Source organism: Stegostoma tigrinum, chromosome 14 (genome assembly GCF_030684315.1).
Source record: "Stegostoma tigrinum isolate sSteTig4 chromosome 14, sSteTig4.hap1, whole genome shotgun sequence".
Lineage (NCBI taxonomy): Eukaryota > Metazoa > Chordata > Chondrichthyes > Orectolobiformes > Stegostomatidae > Stegostoma > Stegostoma tigrinum.
The window spans coordinates 43,003,301-43,027,607 of NC_081367.1; the positions used below are offsets into that span (position 1 = coordinate 43,003,301).

Genomic DNA, 24,307 nt, shown 5'->3' on the forward strand with positions numbered 1-24,307 from the left:
CGATGCCTCTATTAATAAAAGCTAAAACACTGTATGGCTTCTTAACAGCCCTGTCAACCTGGCTGGCAACTTTCAAGGATCTGTGTACATGGACACCGAGACCTCTCTGCTCATCTACACTACCAAGAATCTTACCATTAGCCCAGTACTTTGCCTTCCGGTTACTCCTACCAAAGTGCATCACCTCATCTGCATTAAACTCCATTTGCCATCTCTCAGCCCAGCTCTGTAGCTTATCTATGTCTCTCTGCAACCTACATCTTTCGTCACTATCCACAACTCCACCGACGTTAGTGTCGTCTGCAAATTTACTAACCCATCCTTCTACCCCCTCATCCAGGTCATTTATAAAAATGACAAACAGCAGTACACCACTAGTAACTGGTCTCCAGGATGAACATTTCCTATCAACTACCATCCTCTGTCTTCTTTCAGCAAGCCAATTTCTGATCCAAATTGCTGTATCTCCCACAATTCCATTCCTCTGCATTTTGAGCAATAGCCTATTGTGGGGAACCTTATCGAACGCCTTGCTGAAATCCATGTACACCACATCAACCAGTTTACTCTCATCTACCTGTTTGGTCACCTTCTCAAAGAACTCAATAAGGTTTGTGAGGCACGACCTTCCCTTCACAAAACCGTGCTGACTATCCCTAATCAATTTATTCTTTTCTAGGTGATTATAAATCCTATCCCTTATAACCTTTTCCAACACTTTACCAACAACTGAGGTAAGGCTCACTGGTCTATAATTACCAGGGTTGTCTCTACTCCCCTTCTTGAACAGGGGAACCACATTTGCTATCCTCCAGTCGTCTGGCACTATTCCTGTAGACAATGACGAGTTAAAGATCAATGCCAAAGGCTCAGCAATCTCCTCCCTGGCTTCCCAGAGGATCCTAGGATAAATCCCATCTGGCCCAGGGGACTTATCTATCTTCACCCTCTGTAGGATTTCTAATACCTCTTCCTTGTGAACCTCAATCCCACCTAGTCTAGTTGCCTGTATCTCAGTATTCTCCTCAACAACATTGTCGTTTTCCAGAGTGAATACTGTTGAAAAATATCTACTTAGCGCTTTCCCTATCTCATCTGACTCCACACACAATTTACCACTACTATCCTCGATTGGGCCTAATCTTACTTTCGTCATTCTTTTATTCCTTAAATACCTATAGAAAGCCTTAGCATTTACCCTGATCCTATCCGCCAACAACTTCTCGTGTCTCCTCCTGGCTCTTCTGAGCTCTCTCTTTAGGTCTTTCCTGGCTACCTCGTAGCCCTCAAGCGCCCTAACTCAGCCTTCACATCTCATCCTAACATAAGCCTTCTTCTTCCTCTTGACCAGAGATTCCACCTCCTTCGTAAGACCTGGGTGTCCTCATAGACTCATCACTGAAAATGTGCACGCAGGTGCAAAGGCAGTGAAGAAGGCAAATGGATTGTTGACCTTAATTGCAGGGACTTATGTACAGAAACAAGGATGTTTTATTGCAATTGTGCAGAGCCTTGGTGAGGTCACACCTGGGGTACTGGGCGGAGTTTTGGTCTTCCTATCTGAGGAAGGAAATTCTGGCAATGGAGGGTGCAGCAAAGGATTGCTAGGCTGATTCCTGGGATGAAATGACTGATGTATGAACAGAGATTAGAACGGTTAGATTCCCTGGAATTTGGAGAAATGAGGGGAGATCCAATGGAAACCTGTAATATTCTAACAGAGGCAGTAAATGTAAGAAGAATGTTCCCAATGATGAGGAAGTCACGAAGAAGTAGTCACAACCTAAGGATATGGAGAAGGCCATTTAGGTTGAGATGAGGAGAAATTTCTTTATCCAGAGCGGTGAGGCTGTGGAATTCTCTGGCACAGAAAGCAGTTGTGGCTAAAATGAATGCTTTCAAGAAGCAGTTAGATATAAATCTTAAAGATAAAAAGAATGTGGGGACAATGCAGTAGCAGGGTACTGAACTGGATGATGATCCACGATCATATTGAATGGTGGAGCACTCTTGGAACAGCCAAATGCCCATACTCCTGCTCCTATTTTTCATGTTTTATGTTTATTGCCCATCCTCAACTACAGTGGACGGGGTGAATTGATTTGCTGCAGTAAATGTTGGGTATTCATATCACAGTGCTGAGCGAAAGTAAGTTCCATGATTTTGGCCCAGCAATGGTGATGGAACAGTGATAGAGCTCCAATCAGGATGGTATATAGCACAGAGTGGAACATGCATATGATGATACATTGCTGCCCTTGACATTCTTGATAGCAGAGATCATGGATTTGAAAAATGCTGTCTGAGGAGCCAAGGTTAGACGGTGGTTTGCACTATGTAGATTGCTTCCATTATATTGATATCAGAATTAGGTATTTTGAAGGTGGACATGGGGTATCAATCAAGCAAGTTTCTTTGTTGTGAATAGTATTATATGCTACTTGAGTGTTTTGGAGCTGCATTCATTCAGGCAAGTGGATAGTATTCCATCACATTCCTGATGTGGGCCTTTGCATGGGCGTTGGGGAGTCAGAAATTGAGTTAAGTCTTGCAGCATTCCTACCCTCTGACCTGTTCTTGTAACCGACAACATTTATATGGCTAGTCCAGTTCTGTTTCTGTCAACGTTAATCCCTAGGATATTGACACAGGAGGTTTCAATGATTTTAGTATCATTGAAAGCAAAGGGAAGATAGAATTGACTCGCTCTTGTTAAGAGATGGCCAATGCAGTTGTTGTACCAATGTTCACCCTGCATGTTGTCCATGTTTCACTGCATTTGGACACGGGCCACTTCACTATCTTAGGAGTCAGAAATGGTGCTGAAAATTAAGCAATCAGTGAACATCCCCACTTCTGGTAATATGACAGAAGGAACGCCTTGATGATGCTGTGAAGGATTGTTGGGGCCTTGGACACTACTCTGAGGAACTCCTGTGGTGATTTCGGGGCCTAATTCACCTCCAACAACCACAACCATCTTCCTTTTGTGCTGGGTACAGCCCCACGTTCCTATGCACGATCTGGGTCTCGGATTCATATGATTCAACATGTGGATACGTTTTGTGTGGGAAAATTCTAAAGGAAGCTATTCCAGTATTGAACACAAGCTAAAATATTGCTGAAACTGTCTGTCATGAGTTATCCCCAACCTCCTGTCGAGTTTGCTTTTGCTATGGCGCCCTGATAGCATATGCAAGTCAAATGACACCTTGATATAAAGGCAATTACTCCACATCACCTCTGGTGCTGAGCTCTTTTGTCTCTGTTTGGGCCAAGAGAATAAATGGAGCCAGGAACTGAGGGCACCAATGGAATGCAAAATGAGCAGGTTATTCTTGAGTAAATGCCACTTGCTAACACTGTCGATGATACCTTCCATCTCTTTCCTGGTGATTGAGAATGGATTAAGTGAGTGGTAATTGGCCAAGTTAGATTAGTCCTGCTTTTTACGGAAAAAATGTATCTGAGCAATTCTTTATATTGTGGGGTAGATGCCAGTGTGGCAGCTGTACTGGAACAGGTTGGCTAAGGACACAGCTAGTTCTGGAATACAAGTCTTCAGCACCATTGCAAGCATAGGTTTTGGAGCATCCAGTACTTTTGTCAGTTTTTTTAATATGACATAAAATTTAATCAAATTAACTGACAGCTGCCTTCTGTGACATTGGGGCCTTTAGCACAAGGCCAAGATGGTTTGTTCACTTTGCACTTTTCACTGCAGGTGTTCTGCATGATGCTTCAGCTGTGTTTTTGCACTAATTTGCAGGCTCGCCAATATTAATGGCAGTGATATTTGTGGAGTTTCCTCTTCTTGTTAGCTGTTTAACTGTCCAGCGCCATTCACTGCTTGTGTGGCAAAACTACACAGTGTTTCGAACTGATCTGTTGGTTGTCAGTTGACTAAACACTGATTATTTCAAGTTCCTTCCACTGCTTGGCATGCAAGTCGTTCAGCACAACTGTTTCACCAAGTTGACCCCTCACTTCTAGGTATACTTGGCACTGCCTTACTCTTCAGTGAATCAGACTTCATTTTAATGGCAAGAGTGGAGGATGTGCCAGTCGATGAGGATATGCATTGTGGACGAATACTATTTTGTTGCTGCAGATGGCCAACAGCACCTCATGGATGCCCAGTTTTGAATTGCTAAATCTGTTTGAAATCTAAACAAAAGAAACCAAAGAACTGTGGATGATGGAAATCTGAAACGAAAACAGACATTGTTGGAGAATCCTAGCAGGTCTGGCAAAATCTGTGGAGAGAAAGCAGAGTTAACGTTTCCTGCCTGAAGTAACTCCACAGAGGTTGGTATCCTGTTACCAAGTCACCCTTTATTTACACATGGAGACTCCTTGACACTGATCCAGCTCCAACGTCAGCTCTCAGAGTAAAAGGATGTCTGACACGCTTGTTCTTATCTGTCAGGCAGGGATCCCTGATTGGGTCTGTTAATCTGGTCCAATCAGGGAACTGATATTCTAAGAGGTCCATCTGACTGAACTGATTACAATCACTACATCCTTCCTACTCTGAGTCCAAGGATATAGGCCGGTTCTTTTTTTTTTGTAGCTCCTGGGGTGTTTTAGCACCAAGTCAGATTCCTTCAACTGTGCCTCTCATATGGGCGCTGTGTCACAACACAGTAGCTCGTCTCTTGTGCCTACACAGTTCAGGAAAAAATTTCTTCTGCAGCAAAGGCATCAAGACAGCGTCATCCGCCATGTCCATTACAGATTCTGCTTGACGGACAGGGAGAGCCCACGTGTTCCGAACAGTTGAAAAGGCTGTCAAGGAGGTACGCACATTTTACTCTGGCAGCATTTGCAAGTTTGCAGCTTTCATATGGTCCACAATTCCCAAACGTGACTGGACCTGGCCTCGCTTCAACCATGCCTCCTTCCTATGTAAGGCTATTCCCATGGTTCCTAGAAACTTCATCCCCTGAAGTAAACTACACCTTTCGCTTAGCAGATTCTTGTGTCCAGCACTGGCATTCCTGATACCATTTCACCCTCTCCTCCAGGTCCAGGAAATTCAGACTTTACCTGGTGCGGAGTTTTCTCTCCATTAACAACTCTGCTAAAGCTATCCATACAGTTGCATGAGGGGTCATTCTATAATCAAATAAGAACTGGATCAGTTTGTTATCGAGTGAAGCTGTAGGCTGTTGCTTTAAGCCTGTCTTCAAAGTACGGACTGCGCTTTCTGCCAGACCATTGGACAATGGATGGCATAGAGCTGTCCTTATGTATCAAACACTATTCAACTTTAGGAAATACTTAAATTTCCTGCTAGTAAATGATGGCCCGGAATCTGTGACCAACACTTCTGGGAGTGTTGTAAAACATATGCAGTTTTCATATCATTGTCCCCATGTTTGAAAATTGAACTCTATGCACGTCCAGCCACTTTGAGTGGCTGTCTACAGTGACAAAGAACATTGAGTCCATGAAAGGACTTGCATAATAGACATGTAACGGAGTCCAAGGTTCACTTGGAGGTTATTTTTGTTGGCAGTCTTGGCACTGCCCCATCAATGTGGCTATGTTTGCATCCAAACCTGGCTACCAACTTTAATGGAGTTCAGCCAGTTTCTGGCACTGTTCTTCGCTCAATGTAATCACTCTTGCTCCCCAAAATAATATCCTGTCCTCTCCTACGATCTGGTCTCTCCAGTACAAAAAGGTTTCAAATCTGATAGTGACAGCTGTTTGGTATGCCTCATCACCTCCAGCTGTTTCAGTTTTGCCAGGACCAGATCTTTCAGCACCCAAGTATGATATTGTCAGCTGTGACTGGAATTGTGTCCAGAAAATTTAAAACCATTTTGGACTCTTCCAGTGGCAGTAACAACGGTAGTGTCTATGCCAGTGGGAGGTGGGTTCAATGCATCCATATTTGCTATGTGGCCTCCTGGATGGTGTTCCAATTCATAATTATACGCACTTCGCATTACAGGCCATCACTGAATTCAGTCTGAAGCAATAGGTAGCACTGCCTTGTCCTCTTTAAGCAGACCTAGCAGGGGTTTGTGATGCGTTACTATTTCAAATTTATGTCCATAAAAGATATTGATGGAACTTCCTGACTCCAAATATGACCGCCAAACCTTCCTTTTCTATTTGGGCATATTTGGCTCATGCAGAGTGTAAAGTCCTGGATGCACATGCTATTGGGTGTTCCTCTCCATTGGGCCACCTATGAGCTAATACTACCCTAATGCCATACAGAGAGGCATTGCATGTCAACACCAGATCTCACTTGGGATCATTGTATGCTGACACCTTAGAGGATGACAGCTGTTTCTTCACTTCCCTGAAAGCTATGGCTTGGTTACATGGCCATTTCCAAGGCTGAGGCTTTTCTTAAGAGTTAGACTTAATGAAAAAGGTGCTAGGATGGAGGCCAGGTTATGCATGTATTTTCCATGATAATTCAAAAGCCCATGAAAAGACCAAGCTCTGTTACAGACATGGGAGCCAGGGCACCTTCAAACGCCCTCACTTTATCTTCCAATGGGCGTAACCCAGTCTTGTTGACTCTGTAGCCCAATTAGGTTTCGCCCACCTGGGAGAAATGTCTAAGGGCAATGTCCAAGTTCTCAAAATGTTCTTCCTTGGTCTTCTGTTATTAGCACATCATCAAGATAAATGGTGACCTGGGGTAGACCAAGTAATATGTTCTGCTGAAAAATTGCACAGGCTGCAATATCCCAGATGGTAGTCTCATATATTGGTACAAATCCTTGTAGGTATTAAGTGTAGCATATCTGGGAATCCTCATCTAACTATAATTGCAAGTAGGCATGTCTCATGACTAGCTTCACGAAGGACAGGCCCCCCTGCCAGCTTTGCATTTGAATCCTCTATGCAACGGATTGGGTATCTTTCTAGCTGCAAAAAGCAGTTTACTTTTTAAAATTCCCACATAGACAAACCAACCCAGTGGGCTTCATAATCAGAGTGACCGGTGCTGCCCATTCTGCAAACTGGACTCTTTTGACAATTCCTTCACTCTCCTTCCTTCTGATTTTTGCCCCTACATTTGTTTGTAAGGCAAATAGCACTGGGCAGGCCTTGTAGAATTGTGGAATTGTTTCCTGTTCAAAAAGCAAGGGGGCCTTCGCTCCGTTGATTGTCCCTAAACCTTCCTGTAAAACTTCCAGGTATTTAATTAGGACCTCATTCTGGCATTCATTTTCTAACTGTGAAATGTTGAGGCAATCTAGATGAATCTTTCTCAATCAATTTCGCCCATCAAGCTTGAACCCAAGTCTTTGACTACAATCTGTCATAACTGAGCCAGCTAATTCTCATAAGAGGCTGGAGCTAAAGTTGTACCCTTAATCTACAAAGGTTCCCCAGTATAGGTTCTCAGTGTAGTCAAGATCTTGCACAAAGAGTTGGAGTCCACCACGAATTTTGTTAAAGACTAATTCTGCGATCACTGAAACGGCCAACCTCCATTAGAGCAGGGTGACCATTTAAACGAAGCTTATTTTGATTAGTTCAGATTTGGATGTTGCTAAGTAGTTTATCTGTTCTAAACCAGATATGGGTGGACCTGTCAGGGTGCGTATTTTTTGTGAGCAAATTTCTTCAGGACCGTGCTTTTCTCTCCTCACCACTGACGTAACTTCACAGTTGCTGGTATCTGGTCACCAAGTCACTCTTTATTTACACATGGAGAGTCCCTAATACTGATCCAGCTCTCCCAGAGTGAGCAGAACCCCTGACACTCCTGCTTTTATCTGTTCAGCCAAGGGTTTCTGACTGGGGAACTCAAATGGCCTCACCAAGAGATCTCATATTCTATGAAGTCCACCTGACTGAACTTGTTACCAAATCACTGCAGGGTCCAGTGACATTTCAAAAGATTACTAAATCTGAAATGTTGACTCAGCGTTCTCTCCACAAATGCTGTCAGACCAGCTGAGTTTCTCCAGCAACTTCTGTTTCTGTTTGAAATCTAAAATGTTTAGCATGGTGGAAGTATACCAAAACAATGGGGAGATCTTCAATGTGAAGACAGGACCTTTTCTCCACGAGAACTGAGAGGTGACCACTCCTACCAATGCTGTCAAAACAGATGCATTGGCATCAGCTAGGTTTTTCAGGAAAAGGTCAAGTATGTTTTCCCTTTATGTTGGTTTTCTCACCACTGGCACAAGCCCAATGTAGGAGCTATGATCCTTTGGATTCAGCAAGTTCAGTCAGCTGTCATTCTACTGAGCCACACACAGTGACTGACACTGAGGTCCCACATCCAGAGTACATTCTGCATCTTTATTAGAGTGAACAACTTAAAAGCTTGAAATCTACCCATCCAATCCTTTCCATCAGTCACTGGAGATTTAAAAACATTTTAAAAGGATACGAGTTTCAGTGGGGATTGTAACAACACAATCTTATAATCAGCTGGAGTGCTCACTCAAATTACTATCAGGCCCACAGTACCATGCAAAGTCTGTCAGACTCAGTCACTCTAGGCTGACTTTCAAAAAAAGAACAAAACCTGTACCTTTCCTTGAGGTGTCAACTTCCAAATGACAGAAAAGGCTAGCTTGTCTTGCATTGGATTCAAGCTGCAGAGCTCTTCACAGAGAAGCCTAGGAAGCATTGGGATAACCTGAAATAGAACATAACCAAGAGAAAGTAAAGGCAAGTTTAAATAATTAAGCATCCTACAAAAGATTTAACTTTGCTATCAATGTTCATGTCTAACAAACAGAATTGTTAGAGCATAGGTGGTGATTCAGCCCGTTGTGTCTGCATCAGCTGTCCAACAAACATGACGGTGCTACTCTCCTGCCTTTTTCTTTAACTTATGCACTTTGTTTCTATTTAGATTATTATCTAATGTCCTGTGAACTGCATTAATGGGCTCTGCGTCCACTACACTTCCAGATAGTGCATTCCAGACTTACTGAACCATTTGTGTAAAAATACTTTTTTCTCACATTTGCATATCATTCTAAACTTGTGCCCTCTTGTTCCAAACCCTTCTGCAGGCGAACAGTTTCTCCCTACCTACTTATCCAGACCTCAGCGATATTAAAAACATTTCATAACATTTAAAAACATTTTAAAAAGCTATGAGTTTCAATGGGGATCTTATAATCAGCCGGAGTGCTCACTCAAATTACTATCAGGCCCACGGTACCATGCAAAGTCTGTCAGACTCAGTCACTCTAGGTTGACTTTCAAAAAAAGAACAAAACCTGTACCTTTCCTTGAGGTGTCAACTTCCAAACAACAGAAAAGGTTAGCTTGTCCTGCATTGTATTCATAGATCTGACCATAAAAAGTTGATCTTACTACACGTCATAGCATAGATTTATTTACGAGTAACAGCTGATCTCTCTTGCCACTACTCACTGAAACGGTAAAAGAAATTGTATACCAATTGCTGAAATCCTAATTTGCATTGCCTATTTGGCTTTCTTGCTGTTGGGATATTATGTTTCTCTCATTGCTGACTCTAAATCCATCTATTTCTTGACCCTAGATCATCCTTTCTCCATAATTTCTGGAAAACATTGCATCTATTTAAATTTATACTATTTTGTAGTGATGAATCACAGTTCCACTGATAACAAGCTTTTGAACATTAATGCAAAGGTTTTCTGACAAATATGCATACTGATCACAAATGCTGTTTGGGGTGGCATGGTGGCTCAATAGTTAGCACTAATGTCTCACAGCACCAGGGACCTGGGTTTGATTCCATCCTCGGGCGACTGTGTGGAGTTTGCACATTCTCTCCGTGTCTGCGTGGGTTTTCTCCAGGTGCTCAGGTTACCTCCCACAGTCCAAAGATGTGCTGATTAGGTGAATTGGCCATGCTAAAATTATCTAGAGCATTTGGGGTTGTGTAATTTGGGTGGGTTACAGGGGGGTGGGTCTGGGGGGATGCTCTGAGGTTCGGTGTGGACTGGTTGGGCCAAAGGGCCTGCTTCCATACTGTAAGAATTCTAACCGTCTCTCTTGCATTCATCATTCCTAGATATTTTCCTCCCGGTTACAGGGTTTGCTATAGTAGAGAAGCTCGTTTATTTTTAGTCTTTCTACGGGAGTAAAGTGGGCTGGTTAATTCAGTTAACTAGATGGCTAGCCTTTGGCACAGAAATGATGCCAACAACACAGGTTCAATTCCTGGACTTAGTACCTGCCTACTACAAAAAGAAACTGTCAAGCATCAGCTCAGGATTCAGAATCTATCAAGGAGCACACTTTGGGCAGAGCAAAATTGATCAAAACATATGGGTACAGTGGGGGAATTCATCCCCGAAATTTACCCAACCAGTCAGAGGAAAGCTGCCCTCGTAAGTAGAACTGTCATGGTCAGTGGGAACCTGCTCCTGCAAAGGCAGACTGGTTGTCTGTAGCAGGTTCTGCTTTCAGGCTCATAGAGAACTGATCAGCAGGGAACTTGAGAGAGAAACAATCTGCAACTGGAAAATAAGCAAGATGGTGAATGGCAGCAGTCAGCAAGGCTGGAGGTAGCAGGGTCAGCAAGGTCTAGAGATAGAGGTAGCTGGGTTGGGGAGAACAAGAGAAAAAAAGTGGATAACAAATGGGCTAACTTCTGCCAAACTACATAGTTGGAGACAGTGGTAGTGTAGTAATAATATTGGGCTGTTAGTCCAGAGGCCCAAACTAATGGTTTGGGGACAGATGCTCAAATCCCATTTTGTGGCAAACAAGTTCAGTTAATTAAACTGGCATTTACTGCTTGCTCTCATTGATTATTTATAAAACTACCTGGTTTGAGGAAGTGAACTCACCATCCTTATCCTAGTATGATCTACATGTTACTCCAAACTCACAGCAACATGGTTGATTTTTAACTGTGTTCTGTAATAGCCAGCAAGCTACTCAGTTCAAGGTTAATTAGGGATGGCCTTGCCAGTGATGTTACTTCCCATTAAGAGCAATAAAGTGGAATTTTCTTACATTTAGATGGAATCTCAAAAAATGGATGTTTCTTTACGGAAATATTGTGTTTGGGTCGTTCAGTTACATTTTATATATCAGTGGAATTTCATCAGTTGTAAGCCTCCAAAGGCAAAATTAGTGAAACTGACTATGATTTATGGTGTAAACCACTGGTCTACAAGCTAAACAAATTAGAATCCAAGAAAATACAGAATCAATTTGATGGAGCTAAGAAACAGCAAGGGTGGCATACATTAGTAGATTCCAGCCTACAAATGGATCCTATAATAAAGCATGTGATAATTAGACAGTTAGGAAAAATGATAGTATTGGGCACAGATAACTTGGGTTTAAGAAAGGAAAGCTATCTTTGTCAAACTTGTTCAGAGTTTTTTTTTAAGGATGTGACTAGCAGAATATATGAGACAGAATCAGTGGGTACAATGTATTTGAGTTTTTAGCAAGCTTTTGGTAAGGTTCTGTACAGGTGGTTAGTAAGCAAAATTATGCGTGCAAGGAATTGGGAGTATTTTCATGGATTCAGAATTCGTTAACAGACAAAAAAACAGAGTAAATGGCTCATTCTCAGGTTAGCAAGCTGTAACTACTGTGGTACTGCAAGGATGCGTACTTGCCCACCCGCTATTCACATTGTATATCAATGATTTGGATGTGGCGGCCAAATGTAATCTTTCCAAGCTTGCTGATGACACAAAGTTAGGTGGGAATGTGAGTTGTGAGGAAGCTGCAAAGAGTCTTTCCAGAGATTTAGACAAGCTGAGTAAGTGGGTAAGAACATGGTAGGTGAAATATGTTGTGGAAAAATATGAAATTGTCAACTTCAGCAGTAAAAAAACAGAAACAAAAGTATTTCCTAAATAGAGATTACAGTGTTGATGGCCAAAGGCACCTGGGAATCCTTGTTCAGAAGTGATCGAAAGCGAACATGCAGACACAGCAAACAATTAGCATAGTTATAATGTCCAGAATCCCATATTAATCCTTTTAGGGAGATTATTCCAAATCCTGCCACTAGTATATCTAGACATAATCTAGAATTAAAAGATAGACTCAGTAATAGTGATCATGAAACTACCATCAGCTATCATAAAAACTGACGTGGTTCATTAATGTCCATTAGGGAAGGAAATCTACCATCTCTACCTGGTCTGTCTGGTCTGGTCTGCATGCCTTTTCAGACTCTTAATTGCTTTCAGGGATAATAGACAAGCCACTCAGTTCACGGGTAATTCCAAAAGGGCTACAAATCTGTCTTTGCCAGCAATACCCACATTCCATGAATAATTATTGGGAACATGATATGTTGGCTCTTAGGAAAAGAGAATTTGAATACAGGAGGAACTGAATAAAACCTTGGTGAGATTGCATCTGGAGTACTGTGTGCAGTTTTGCTACTATTTAATTAAGAAATAATTTACTTGTTATTGAGGGAGTAGAGTAAAGATTCAACGGACTAATTTTTGGAAACAGCACTTAGAACATCCTGTGAGATGAGACTGAGGAGATGGGGGCCTATATCCTCCAGAGATCTGATATGATTTCATTGAAACATACAAAATTCTCACAGGTCTCAACAGGCCTGATGCAGCCAGGGTGTTTACCCTGACTGGGGTGTCTAGAATCAGGGGACAGAGTCTTAGACAATGAGTAGGCCAATTAGGACTGAAAAGACAAGGAATTTCTTCACCCAGAGACTGCTGAATCTTTGGAATTCCCTTTCCCAGACAGTTATACAGACTTCATTATTGAGTATATTCAGAGAGAAATTATTAGGTTTCTAGATATTGAAAAGAAATGAAGGGACATGACAATATGGGGGGGAGAATGACACTAATGTAGAAATTCAGCCAAAATTTACTTGAATGTCAGAGCAGGCACAGGAGCCAGATGTCCTAGCCCTGCTCCTATTTCCAATATTCTTCAGTACCACCAAGGATACAATGTTTTAAAAACATCAAGCTGTTGATCAAGTGGCCTGAAGATGAGAATATCATTTGGTGATTTTTCAAACAGAAATTGTTCAAGAGCATTGGTAGGCAAATTTCACCACTTTGGCAAATAGTTTCACTTCTAGAGGCACCAAACTCTAAATTTCTCAGAGAATGTAAATTATACAAAATAAGTCATTTGAATCTAAATGATTCATGTTTTATATTTTTCTTTATAAATGTTAAGATTTTTCATTTTTATAATGAGTCCGAAAGTGCATTTCTGTTATAACCAAAAATTTAATTCTATGTTGCAATCACTTTCTGGTTAACTGAACTGTTAACTGGAAAAGGTCATTTTGATGATCGGTTAGCTATTGAAAACATAATCAGATGTTCCACTGATCAAAAAGTCTGTCTTTTTCAGTAATTATATTAATATTGATTTAAAATACAATTTTTTCTACTTAGGAGTGGTTCTCATTAAGACATGAATTCAACACACAAATCTGGTTTATACTGGGAATTGTATCAAAACAGTTAAGACAACTGAGGAGTGAACATAGGGGAATATCTGGGCAATAGCAATCACAGCATAGTAAGATAAATATTGACAAGAGCACAAGTGAGTCAAAAATTACAGTAATAAATTGAGGAAAAATTATTTAAAGGAGACACAAATAGACATAGAAAAATAAGCTGAAGACATTTGTTGACCGAGAAGTAAATAAACAGTGGGGGATAGTTAAAATGGTGAACAGAGTCCAGGGTAAATATATCCAATTGAAAAGCAAGTATAAATTAGCTATACAAAACACAGTATTTGTAATATAAACATGCCTACAACAAAGGGAGTGTTGGACTCATTGGCTTAACATCAGTGATAAAAATGAAAAAATCCTTCATCAATTATTCACAGATATAACAAAACTATCTGGAGATTGAAAAGGTAATCGAGAGTAGTCAGTTGTCAGATACGCAAGTGAAAGTCATAGTTAACCACCTTCATTGAATTATTTGAAATACCATTTTGATGAAAGGTAGTTACTCAGACTGGCAAGGGTGAGAAATGGTGAAGACTGATGATGTTGGATCTACTACTGTTCACTACTTCAATAAACAATTTTGATATGTCAATCAAAGTATGATTTCAAAGTTTGTAGATGTAAAGGATTATAGCAAAGGATTGTAACAAAATACTGGAAGGCATCAATAAATCTGCAGAATAGTGTGCAAATGTCAAGTTAATAGCTTAACAGGAGATAGTACACTTTGTGAGAATAAGAGGCCACATATTTCGTGGAAACTAAAATGGGGTATAGGAATAGAATATGACAAATTAAGAGACCACTGAAAGTAGTGATGTAGGATGATGAATCCCTAAATAAAGAATATAAAGCAGTGGGGTTCACTTTTGGAGGAGAAATATATTGAAGATGAAAAGGACTTTGGCTCGACTACCAGGTTACAGTGAACAGTTCTGGTCTTCATATGGTAAAAATGGTAAAGAAACATTGCAAGGGAGAAAACCAGATTTCTTGGCCATTCATCATCAAATAGTTTCAAAAAAGATGGAAGCCATTGCACCCACACCGGCTCCTCCTAACAGCAGCCTGGCTATTTTCACTCGCCTTTTCTTCAGAATCCTGCAATTTTTTTTTCTCCTCAGCTCCCTACCAAATCCCTGTTGAAACCCAAGATTTAATCCACAACCATTCTCAGGCAAATCCTAACCACATTCTGCAGAAAAAGGTGTGGCCTCATGTTCTCATCAGTTGTTTTCCTATTGAGCAATATATCAGCACCTCTAGTTCTGGACCCCGCCAAAGAGAACAGTTTTTCTTTATTTAGTTAGAACAACCTTAGCTTTGCCAATCTATCTAATGATTGAAAGCCTTCATCCTTGGGAACATGCCTTTCTCAACTTGTTCTGCCACCTTTAACTTTTTGATTCCAATATACCTCGGCCAAATGTTTTTATACCCAATGGAAACGGGCCCTTAAATATTTTACTCTACGAGCTCCTTGTTCTTTCCCACACCTAATCTAAACTCTGAGCTAAATGATCACCAGTCTTTAAATATTACCCCATAACACTTGATCCATTTGACCCATCTTAATTACTCGGAACTAGATCTAGCAATGCATCCTTTCGCATCGGGTTTAAAACATACTGACAAAGTTCTCCTGAACACCTCAAAAAGTCTTCCATCTCTCTGCCCTTTATACAATTAGTATATAAATTTATATCAGAATAATCAAAGTCCTTCCTTAATCCCACTCTATAGTTTGTCCCTTTCTGTAATTATAATACAAGATAGTCACTTATAAATCCACATCAGGAAAAACTTCTTTGCCCAGAGAACAAGTAGAATGCATAACTCACTATCACAGGAATAGCTGAGGTAAACATAATGGATGCACATGAGCATTAACTACTTAAGAGTATGAAAGAGAGAAGAATAGAAGAATGAGTTAAAACCATTAGAAGAGGTGGTGTGGGAGGTGGCTTATGTAGATCTGATAGGCTGTAAATACTTTGTGGAGTAGAAGAAAACTTAGTTTCAATCATTTCTGAGTACAACTTAGCCCATGGTATTCTCAACAATTTTTAGCAGAAAACCCTTAACACTGCACTCCTCTCATGCGCATGTATACTGGAAATAGTTAATAATTCAAAATTTTAACTTATTTTTATCCAGGCTGTGTAAGCTATATGTTTTTAAGTTCCACTTACTGACCTGTGTCATTCAGAGTAAAAGAGTGCACACTTAAATATTCAGTGACCGAATTTATCCGTCAGCTCTGATAAACTCATTCGTAGGGTATGTTTAAGAGATTAACCTATTTGTACTTTTGTTACAAAGCACTCCTATTTATTAAACTGGTTTTAGACAACTATTAACTATTTCTCTAAACCGATCATCACTGGTTTGATTTCACATTCCTCACCTTCTGAACCAAGTAGACGCTGGTTGCCCTCTTACTGGCCATCGTATCAAGAGCAGTCCCTTCGTGAACAAAGTAACTCACATCTGCAATATGCACTCCAACTTCAAAGTTACCTTTAAATAAATTATTATAAATATCATCAATAAATATACATTCTATATACATAGGATGGCTGAACCAGATGTGTTTTTGTGACAACTGACAAAAGTTACATAATCGCCATTAGACTGATTTTAACTTTCAGATTTTATTGAATTCAAACTTCACAATCAGCCATAGATAACAAAGTGTGGAGCTGGATGAACACAGCAGGCCAAGCAGCATCTTAGGAGCACAAAAGCTGACGTTTAGTGCCTAGACCCTTCATCAGAAAAGCTTTTGTGCTCCTAAGATGCTGCTTGGCCTGCTGTATTCATCCAGCTTCACAGTTTTTTATCTTGGATTCTCCAGCATCTGCAGTTCCCATTATCTCTGTTCACAATCAGCCATGGTGGGATTCAAACCCACATCCCCAGAACATGAGGCTGGCTCCCTGGATTTCTAGTCCAGTAATGTTACCACAACACTACTGTCTCCTCATGATATAACAAAATGTAACAAAGACACGCTTAAGTGCTTCAATCAAAGATGTAACACACTGTGGAGTTGGAAGAAGGTGGCTTTGGTAAATGGAGATAATACAACGTTAGAACTTTACTTCAGATTCAAACAGGCACAAATGTGGGAACCAGTCTGATCAGCCTCAGCCTACAGGCTAAGAGAGGAGTGGAATGGCTAAGAACATCAACAAACAACTAACACTGAACCAAACGAGATAGACATTAGGAATGTTTAAAAGGTTTCTCAAAGATGACAGTTTTAAAGAAAGGAGGAGCAATCAGATGAGAAGAGAAACAGAGCTTCAGTACACCCAATCATCTGTAAACAGAAATAGACAATTGTTACACGGCAGAACAGCCCTTTAGGTAAACTGTGTGAACAAGGTCTCTACTTTCAATTACATTGTGGATTTCATACTATTCCTGGTTGATGATACCCTTGTTGTGATCCCAGATGATGTTTTTACAGATAGGTCAGATCCCAGACTTAAATTTGGCTTGTTTTAAACTCAGGTGCATAGTTACGGGCAGCCCTCCGCTCCAATCCCACCCTCACAATCAAACCCACAGACAAGGGAGGCACAGTTGTAGTATGGCTCACTGACCTTCACATTGCTGAGGCCAGATGCAAACTTTCCGACACCTCCTCCTACCACCCCCAAGCACCAAACCATCATCTCCCAAACCATCCATGACCTCATCACCTCAGGTGACCTCCCACCCACAGCCTCCAACCTCATTGTTCCCCAACCCCGCACTGCCCATTTCTATCTCCTTCCCAAAATCTACAAACCCGCCTGCCCTGGTTGACCTATTGTCTCCGCCTACTCCTGCCCCACCAAACTCATCTCCACCTATCTCGACTCCATTTTCTCCCCCTTGGTCCAGGAACTCCCTACCTACAGCTGTGACACTACCCATGCCCTCCACCTCCTCCAGAACTTCCAATTCCCCGGCTCCCAACACCTCATTTTCACCATGGACATCCAGTCCCTCTTCACCTGCATTCCCCATGCAGATGGCCTACAGACCCTCCACTTCTTCCTGTCCCGCAGACCCAACCAGCCCCCTCCACCGACACTCTCATCCACCTAGTCGAATTCGTCCTCACCCTCAACAACTTCTCTTTTGATTCCTCCCACTTCCTACAAACAAAGGGGGTGGCCATGGGTACCCGCATGGGCCCAAGCTATGCCTGCCTCTTTGCAGGTTATGTGGAACTGTCCCTCTTTTGCATCTATGCTGGCCCTAAACCCCACCTCTTCCACCGTTACATTGATGACTGTATCGGTACCGTCTCATGCTCCCAAGAGGAGCTCGAACAGTTCATCCACTTCACCAACACCTTCCATCCCAACCTCAAGTTCACCAGGACCATCTCCAACACATCCCTCACCTTCCTGGACCTTTCTGTCTCCATCTCAGGCAACCACCTACAAACTGACGTCCATTTCAAGCCCACCGACTCCCACAGTTACCTGGAATACACCTCTTCCCACCCACCTTCCAGCAAAAATTCCATCCCCTATTCCCAATTCATTTGCCTCCGCCGCATCTGCTCCCACGATGAGGCATTCCACTTCCGCACATCCCAGATGTCCTCATTCTTCAAGGACCACAACATCCCCGCCGCAGTGGTCGAGCACGCCCTCGACCATGTCTCCTGCATTTCCCGAAACACTTCCCGAAACACACCCCTCACACCCTGCCCCCGCAATAACCGCCCAAAGAGAATCCCCCTAGTCCTCACATACCACCCCACCAACCTCCGGATACACGCATCATCCTCCGACACTTCCGCCATCCACAATCCGAACCCACCACTAAAGATATTTTTCCAATCGCACCCTTGTCTGCTTTCCGGAGAGACCACTCTCTCCGCGACTCCCTTGTCTGCTCAACACTCCCCTCCAACCCCACCACACCCGGCACTTTCCCCTGCAACCGCAGGAAGTGCTCCACTTGCCCCCACACCTCCTCCCTCACCCCCATCCCAAGCCCCAAGATGACTTTCCACATCAAGGAGGTGTTCACCTGCACATCTGCCAATGTGGTATACTGCATCCATTGTACCTGGTGTGGCTTCCTCTACATTGGGGAAACCAAGCAGAGGCTTGGGGACCACTTTGCAGAACACTTACACTTGGTTTGCAATAAACAACTGCACCTCCCAGTTGCAAACCATTTCCACTCCCCCTCCCATTCTTTAGATGACATGTCCATCCTGGGCCTCCTGCAGTGCCATAATGATGCCACCCGTAGGTTGCAGGAACAGCAACTCATATTCCGCTTGGGAACCCTGTAGCCTAATGGTATCAATGTGGATTTCACCAGCTTCAAAATCTCTCCTGCCCCCACTGCATCCCAAAGCCAGCCCAGCTCGTCCCTGCCTCCCTAACCGGTCCTTCCTCTCACCTATCCCCTCCTCCCACCTCAAGGTATACTTCCATTTCCTACCTACTAACCTCATCCCGCCCCCTTGACCTGTCCATCCTCCCTGGGCTGACCTATTCTCTCCATACCGCCCCACCCATACTCTCCTCTCCACCATCCATCTTCAGTCCGCCTCCCCCTCTCTCCCCATTTACTTCAGAATCCTCTCCCCATCCCCCTTTTCTGATGAAGGGTCTAGGCCCGAAACGTCAGCTTTTGTGCTCCTAAGATGCTGCTTGGCCTGCTGTGTTCATCCAGCCCCACACTTTGTTATCTTAGTAAGTCCAAAACTTGTTTTAACAAAATGGTATCTCACTAAAATAGTGTGCAATGCTGCAGATTTTGGTTTAACAACAGAACTGAAATTTATTAGCAGAAGGAATGAAGTTAAAATAAAATAAATCAAATCATCTACTTATAATACAAATTCAAGGATTTTATACACATTAAAAGGAGAATCCAATAACCAGAAAAGATTCATTTTTAAATTGATAAAAAGGACAGTTTTTGTATACTGCCCTGAAACACACACCCCTAGTACAGCACCCAAAAACACTACTCATAAAATACTCCCATCAGAATCCCCGTATCGAACATACCGGTAAATTTAGTCACATGTAACTTCAACTTACAGACTGAAAATGTACATAGAATTTATCTGGAGTTACTATACACGAGAATTTAAATGTACTCAGCATTAAGTAAACTCTTCGAGTTTTATCCCAACACTTCTGGTCTGGGATTGACACTGATGTTTCACTCTGGGGTAACCCAATTTGTTATATCATTCCTTTCTCTGGACTGCAAGTCTACACAGCTACCCTCACCCAAGGACTTCACAAGCCTGTTCTAAAACACAAAGTAAAACAAAATTAAAACTCTCTCCAAGCTATAGGTGTTCCCTTTAAATGTAAAAATAACAATTCCAGAAATCTCTAACAAACCTGCAGGTCCCATCATTTATCTCGGTGCAAATCAATCCAAGATAAACACATTAGTGGTGCACATAAACTTATTCACACTAAAGCCAGGCTTTAACAAGATATCAAGAAATGGTTGGAGACACTGGATACTGCAAAGGCCATAGGCTTCACAGCATTCCGGCAAGAGTCTGAAGACTTTTGCTCCAGAACGTGCCACACACTTAGCCAAGCATTACAGCTACACCACTGGTATCTACATAACAGTGTGGAAAATTGCCATGCATGTACCATACACAAAAAGCAGGACAAATCCAACACAACCAATTATTGTCCCACCAGTCGACTCTTGATCACCAAAATACTGATGGGTAATGTCACTAACACTATTAGCAAGCACCACCTGCTCAGAAATAACCTGCTCTGTGATGCACAGTTTGGAGTATTCAGGGCCATTCAGCTCCTGACTTCAATATAGCCTTGGTTCAAATGTGGACAAAAGAGCTGTATTCCTGAGGTGAGGTGAGGTGATGAGAAGTGAGGTGAGAGTGACAAATCTGGACATCAAGGTTGCTTTGACTGAGTGTGCCATCAAGAGGCACGAGCAAATCTGAAATCAATAGGAACCACGAGGAAAACTTTCTGATGGTTGGAATCATACCAAATAGATAAGGAAATGGTTGTGGTTGTTGGAGGTTAGTCATGTTAGTTGCCATACATCTCTGCAGAAATCACTTAGAATAGTTTCCTAGGTCCAATCATCTTGAGCTGCTTCATCATCCCTCCATCATTAAGTCAAAAGTGGGGATGTTCCCTGATGATTGGACCATTCGTGACTCTTCAGATACAGTCCACGTCCAAATGTAATAAACTTGGACCATCTCCAGATTTGGGCTGAAACATGGCAAGTAACATTCCTACTGCACAAATGCCAGGCAAATGACCATTTCCAATAACAGATACAGCCCACGTCCAAATGTAACAAAACCTGGACACCATCGAAGTTTGGGCTGAAACAGGGCAAGTAACATTGCTATGGCACAAATGACAGGCAATAACTATCTCCAATAACACATCATCTAACTATCACCCTTGACATTCAATGCTGTTATCATCACTGAATTCACCACTATCAACATACCGGGGGCCAGAAATTCAACTTGACTCACCATCTAAATACAATAGCTGCAATATTGCAGCAAGTAACTCAACTCCTGACTCCTCTTGCCTGGATGAATGCAGCTCCAACAACACTCAAGAAGCTTGATACTATCCACGACAGCCCTTGGCAGCAGATCACAAATGTCGACTCTCAGTAGCAGTACCTACTCTCTCAACAACACACAGAAATCTGCCAATTCCTTTTTCAGAAAGCACCTTCCAAACTCATGACAACTTCCATCTAGAAGGACAAGGGCAGCTGATACATGGGAACACGACCATCTGCAACTTTCCTTCCAAGCCCTTCACCATCCTGACTTGGAAATATATCGTCGTTTCTTCACTGACACTGGGTTAAAATCCTAATGGCATTGTGGGTCTACCTACAGCACATCACCTGCAGCAGTTCAAGAAAGCAGGGCACTACCACTTTCTCAAGAGCAACTAGGGACGACAATACGTGCTGGCCAGCTAGCAATGCCCATACCCCTTGAATTTTAAAAAAAAAGCTTCTCTAATTCCATCACCTCTCACATCCTAATAGCAATATTCGAACTCTTGGTCCTCCCAGCAACTGACATTGTCAATTTCAATTAAATCTATTCTTGTTTTACAGAAATGCTGTCCAGCTGCATCCTGTTTGTCCAGAATCTGTTGATAAAGCTGTTGATGACGCTAAATACACAATCTGAAACTGTTCATTCAATCTAAAAATGCAGAACAATAGGTGTTCATTTTAATTCAACAAAGGTACACCATTCATTTCATTGCGCAATACATTGTCAATGAACAAACATTAAGTGTGGAGGCTTGAGCTGAAATTACTTTTGTCACTGCAACAGCAAACTTTTTTGAAAAATGTCATCATAATGGTCTCAACCACCAATACTACTACAAAATACAATGTTCTAGTCAACCTGCCAAATAATCCCCGTCATAGGACACAATTTGCTTATTAAAAAAATACTTTCAGCCAGAACTTCTGTTACTGTCTCCATGATTTCTTTCTAAAGCACAATCACACACCACCAGAAATCTGTATTTATGCAGGCATATATCATTTATGACAAATGAAAGGACTGCAGATGCCATAAATCAGGAATAAAAACAAAGTTTCTGTAAAAGCTCAGCAGGGCATGCAGGAAGAAACAGAGTTAACGTTTTGGGTCCAGAGACCCTTACTTAGAACTTCAGTTCTGAGGGAAGGTCACCAGACCCAAAACATCAACTCTTTCTTTTCTTCACTGATGCTGACAGACCCGTTGAGCTTTTACCGCAAATTTGCTTTTGTAAAAAAATCATTTGTACATCTATTGGATGCTCTTTAATAATACAGCTACCAACATGTAAGTCCCTTCATTATTTCATATGTTTTGAGATTTCAGTATGGTATATCCTTTTGTCCAATCCACAAGCATAATACTAACTCTTCAGATTTACTCATCACTCAAGCCATCTGTAAAAACTTATGAAAGCTTGGACATATCAAATCTTATCAGCTCATGTATTTCATAAGCACTTGAGGATTGTAATCTATCAAGGGCCTTGGTCCTTGGCTTCTTCAACTATATTCTGAAGTTACAAGATTGCACGTTAGTTCAGGCTAATGGATTGTGAATCCTGTGGGATGTGTGAAGTCACGGGTGCATCATGTATTCCAGAAGAATACATCTTCAGGAAGTATCATAGGTTTAACAAGTTTAAACTCCGGGTTTAGACGTTGAGTCACTGTTGTGTACCCACAAAACAGAGGATTATATGGACAGCATGTCTAGGGAGGTGGTCACACCACAACTTTGAAGCATACTGACAGAGGAGGAATTGGTCACTGCCAGGCAGTCTACAAAAACCAGGCAGCTTTAGCAGGAGTTCCCTGAATCTATCTTGTTTGCCAATGTGTAGTCCATTTTGGAAATGAGTAAGGGCACATGTTCCTTAGGAGAGTGCACGCAGAGCTAATTTAGTGGCACAATGGATGGCTCAACTGAATTGAGGGTGGTGGGGAAGAGAAGAAGAATGAAACAGCAATAGGAATATGGGATGTCACAACCAGGAGATCAGAGAGGCATTTCTGCAGCCATTGATGTGAGTCCAGGACGGTAGTTGCCTCCCTCATGCCATGTTAAAGGATTCAATGGAGGGACTACAGACATTCCTCTGACAGAGGGTGATCAGCCAGAGGTTGTGGTCCATGTTGGTATAAATAACAGGGACGAGTGTAGGCAATGTTCAGAAAGCAGACTTCAGAGAGTTAGTTAAGAATCCCATGTGCTCGTGAGCACAGAGTAGGTGAACCGAACAAATGAAAACTGGTGTAGAAGAGTGGGCATCAGACTTCTGGGGTATTGGGACTGGTTCTGGGAAAGGTGGTACCTGTACAAACCAGATGCTAAATGCAGGTAGACAGTTGGAAGCTTGTTACCATTAATGGAAATGTGGCCTGAAGAGAGTCAAGCATGTCAGCTCTTTATCAATGAGTTTTCAGGTAAGAAAGAGATGATGATAAAAAGGTAAGGCACAGCTTTATTGGCCAAACAATTAAAGAGTTAAAAAGAATTAAAAAGCTGTAAAGAGCTTTGATATTCCAAAATGAAAAATCAAATGAAGCAACATGTGTTGAACTCATGACAAAAACACAGATAGCCAAATTATTAGGTGTTTATTGCAAATATCTGAATAGTGGGAAAGGGTTAAAGGAGCAAATATGTAGGAAAATTTCTGAGTACAGTGACAAAAGAGTAATAACAGTTAACTATAATTATATAAATATAGTTATTATTATAATAGTAAATGGAAGGACCAATCGTCTTAAATATGGATTAGTCACCAGGGCCAGATGAATTGTACCCTTCGTTGTTAAAGGAAGCCAGGGAGGAAATAGTGCATCCTATTGAAAGGACATGTAGATAGGAAGAAGAAGTGGTATTACCTTATTAGTAAGAAATGAAATTAAATTGATAGCAAAAAGTGAATCAGAAATAGATGCTTAGAATCTGTGTGGGTACAGACGAGTAACTGCAAAGGAGAAAAGACACTTATGGGAGTGATGTATAGACGGCCTAGCAGTATTCAGGAAATAGAAAAGGCATGTATGGAAGGCACTATTACAATAGTCCTCAGGGACTTCAAACTGCAGACAGACCATGGACGTCCAGTCCCTATACACCTGCATTCCGCATGCAGATGGCCTCAAGGCCCTCCGCTACTTCCAGTCCCGCAGGCCCGAACAGTCCCCCTCCACCGACACCCTCATCCGCCTAGCCGAACTCGTCCTCACCCTCAACAACTTCTCTTTCGACTCCTCCCACTTCCTACAGACTAAGGGGGTGGCCGTGGGCACCCGCATGGGCCC

The 24,307-nt window shown here is 42.0% G+C and overlaps 1 protein-coding gene across 2 annotated transcripts in view; it reads right to left on the bottom strand.

The window, feature by feature from the left end:
- The window catches only part of dis3l2 (DIS3 like 3'-5' exoribonuclease 2), a 296,352-nt gene that overhangs the window by 133,431 nt on the left and 138,614 nt on the right, over window positions 1-24,307 (bottom strand). For both annotated transcript variants that reach the window (XM_059651106.1, XM_059651107.1), the window contains 2 exons: window positions 15,843-15,955; window positions 8,525-8,632 (listed from right to left, as the gene is read on the bottom strand). In XM_059651106.1, coding sequence (XP_059507089.1) covers window positions 8,525-8,632; window positions 15,843-15,955 — 221 coding nt within the window. The remainder of the gene's footprint in view (window positions 1-8,524; window positions 8,633-15,842; window positions 15,956-24,307) is intronic.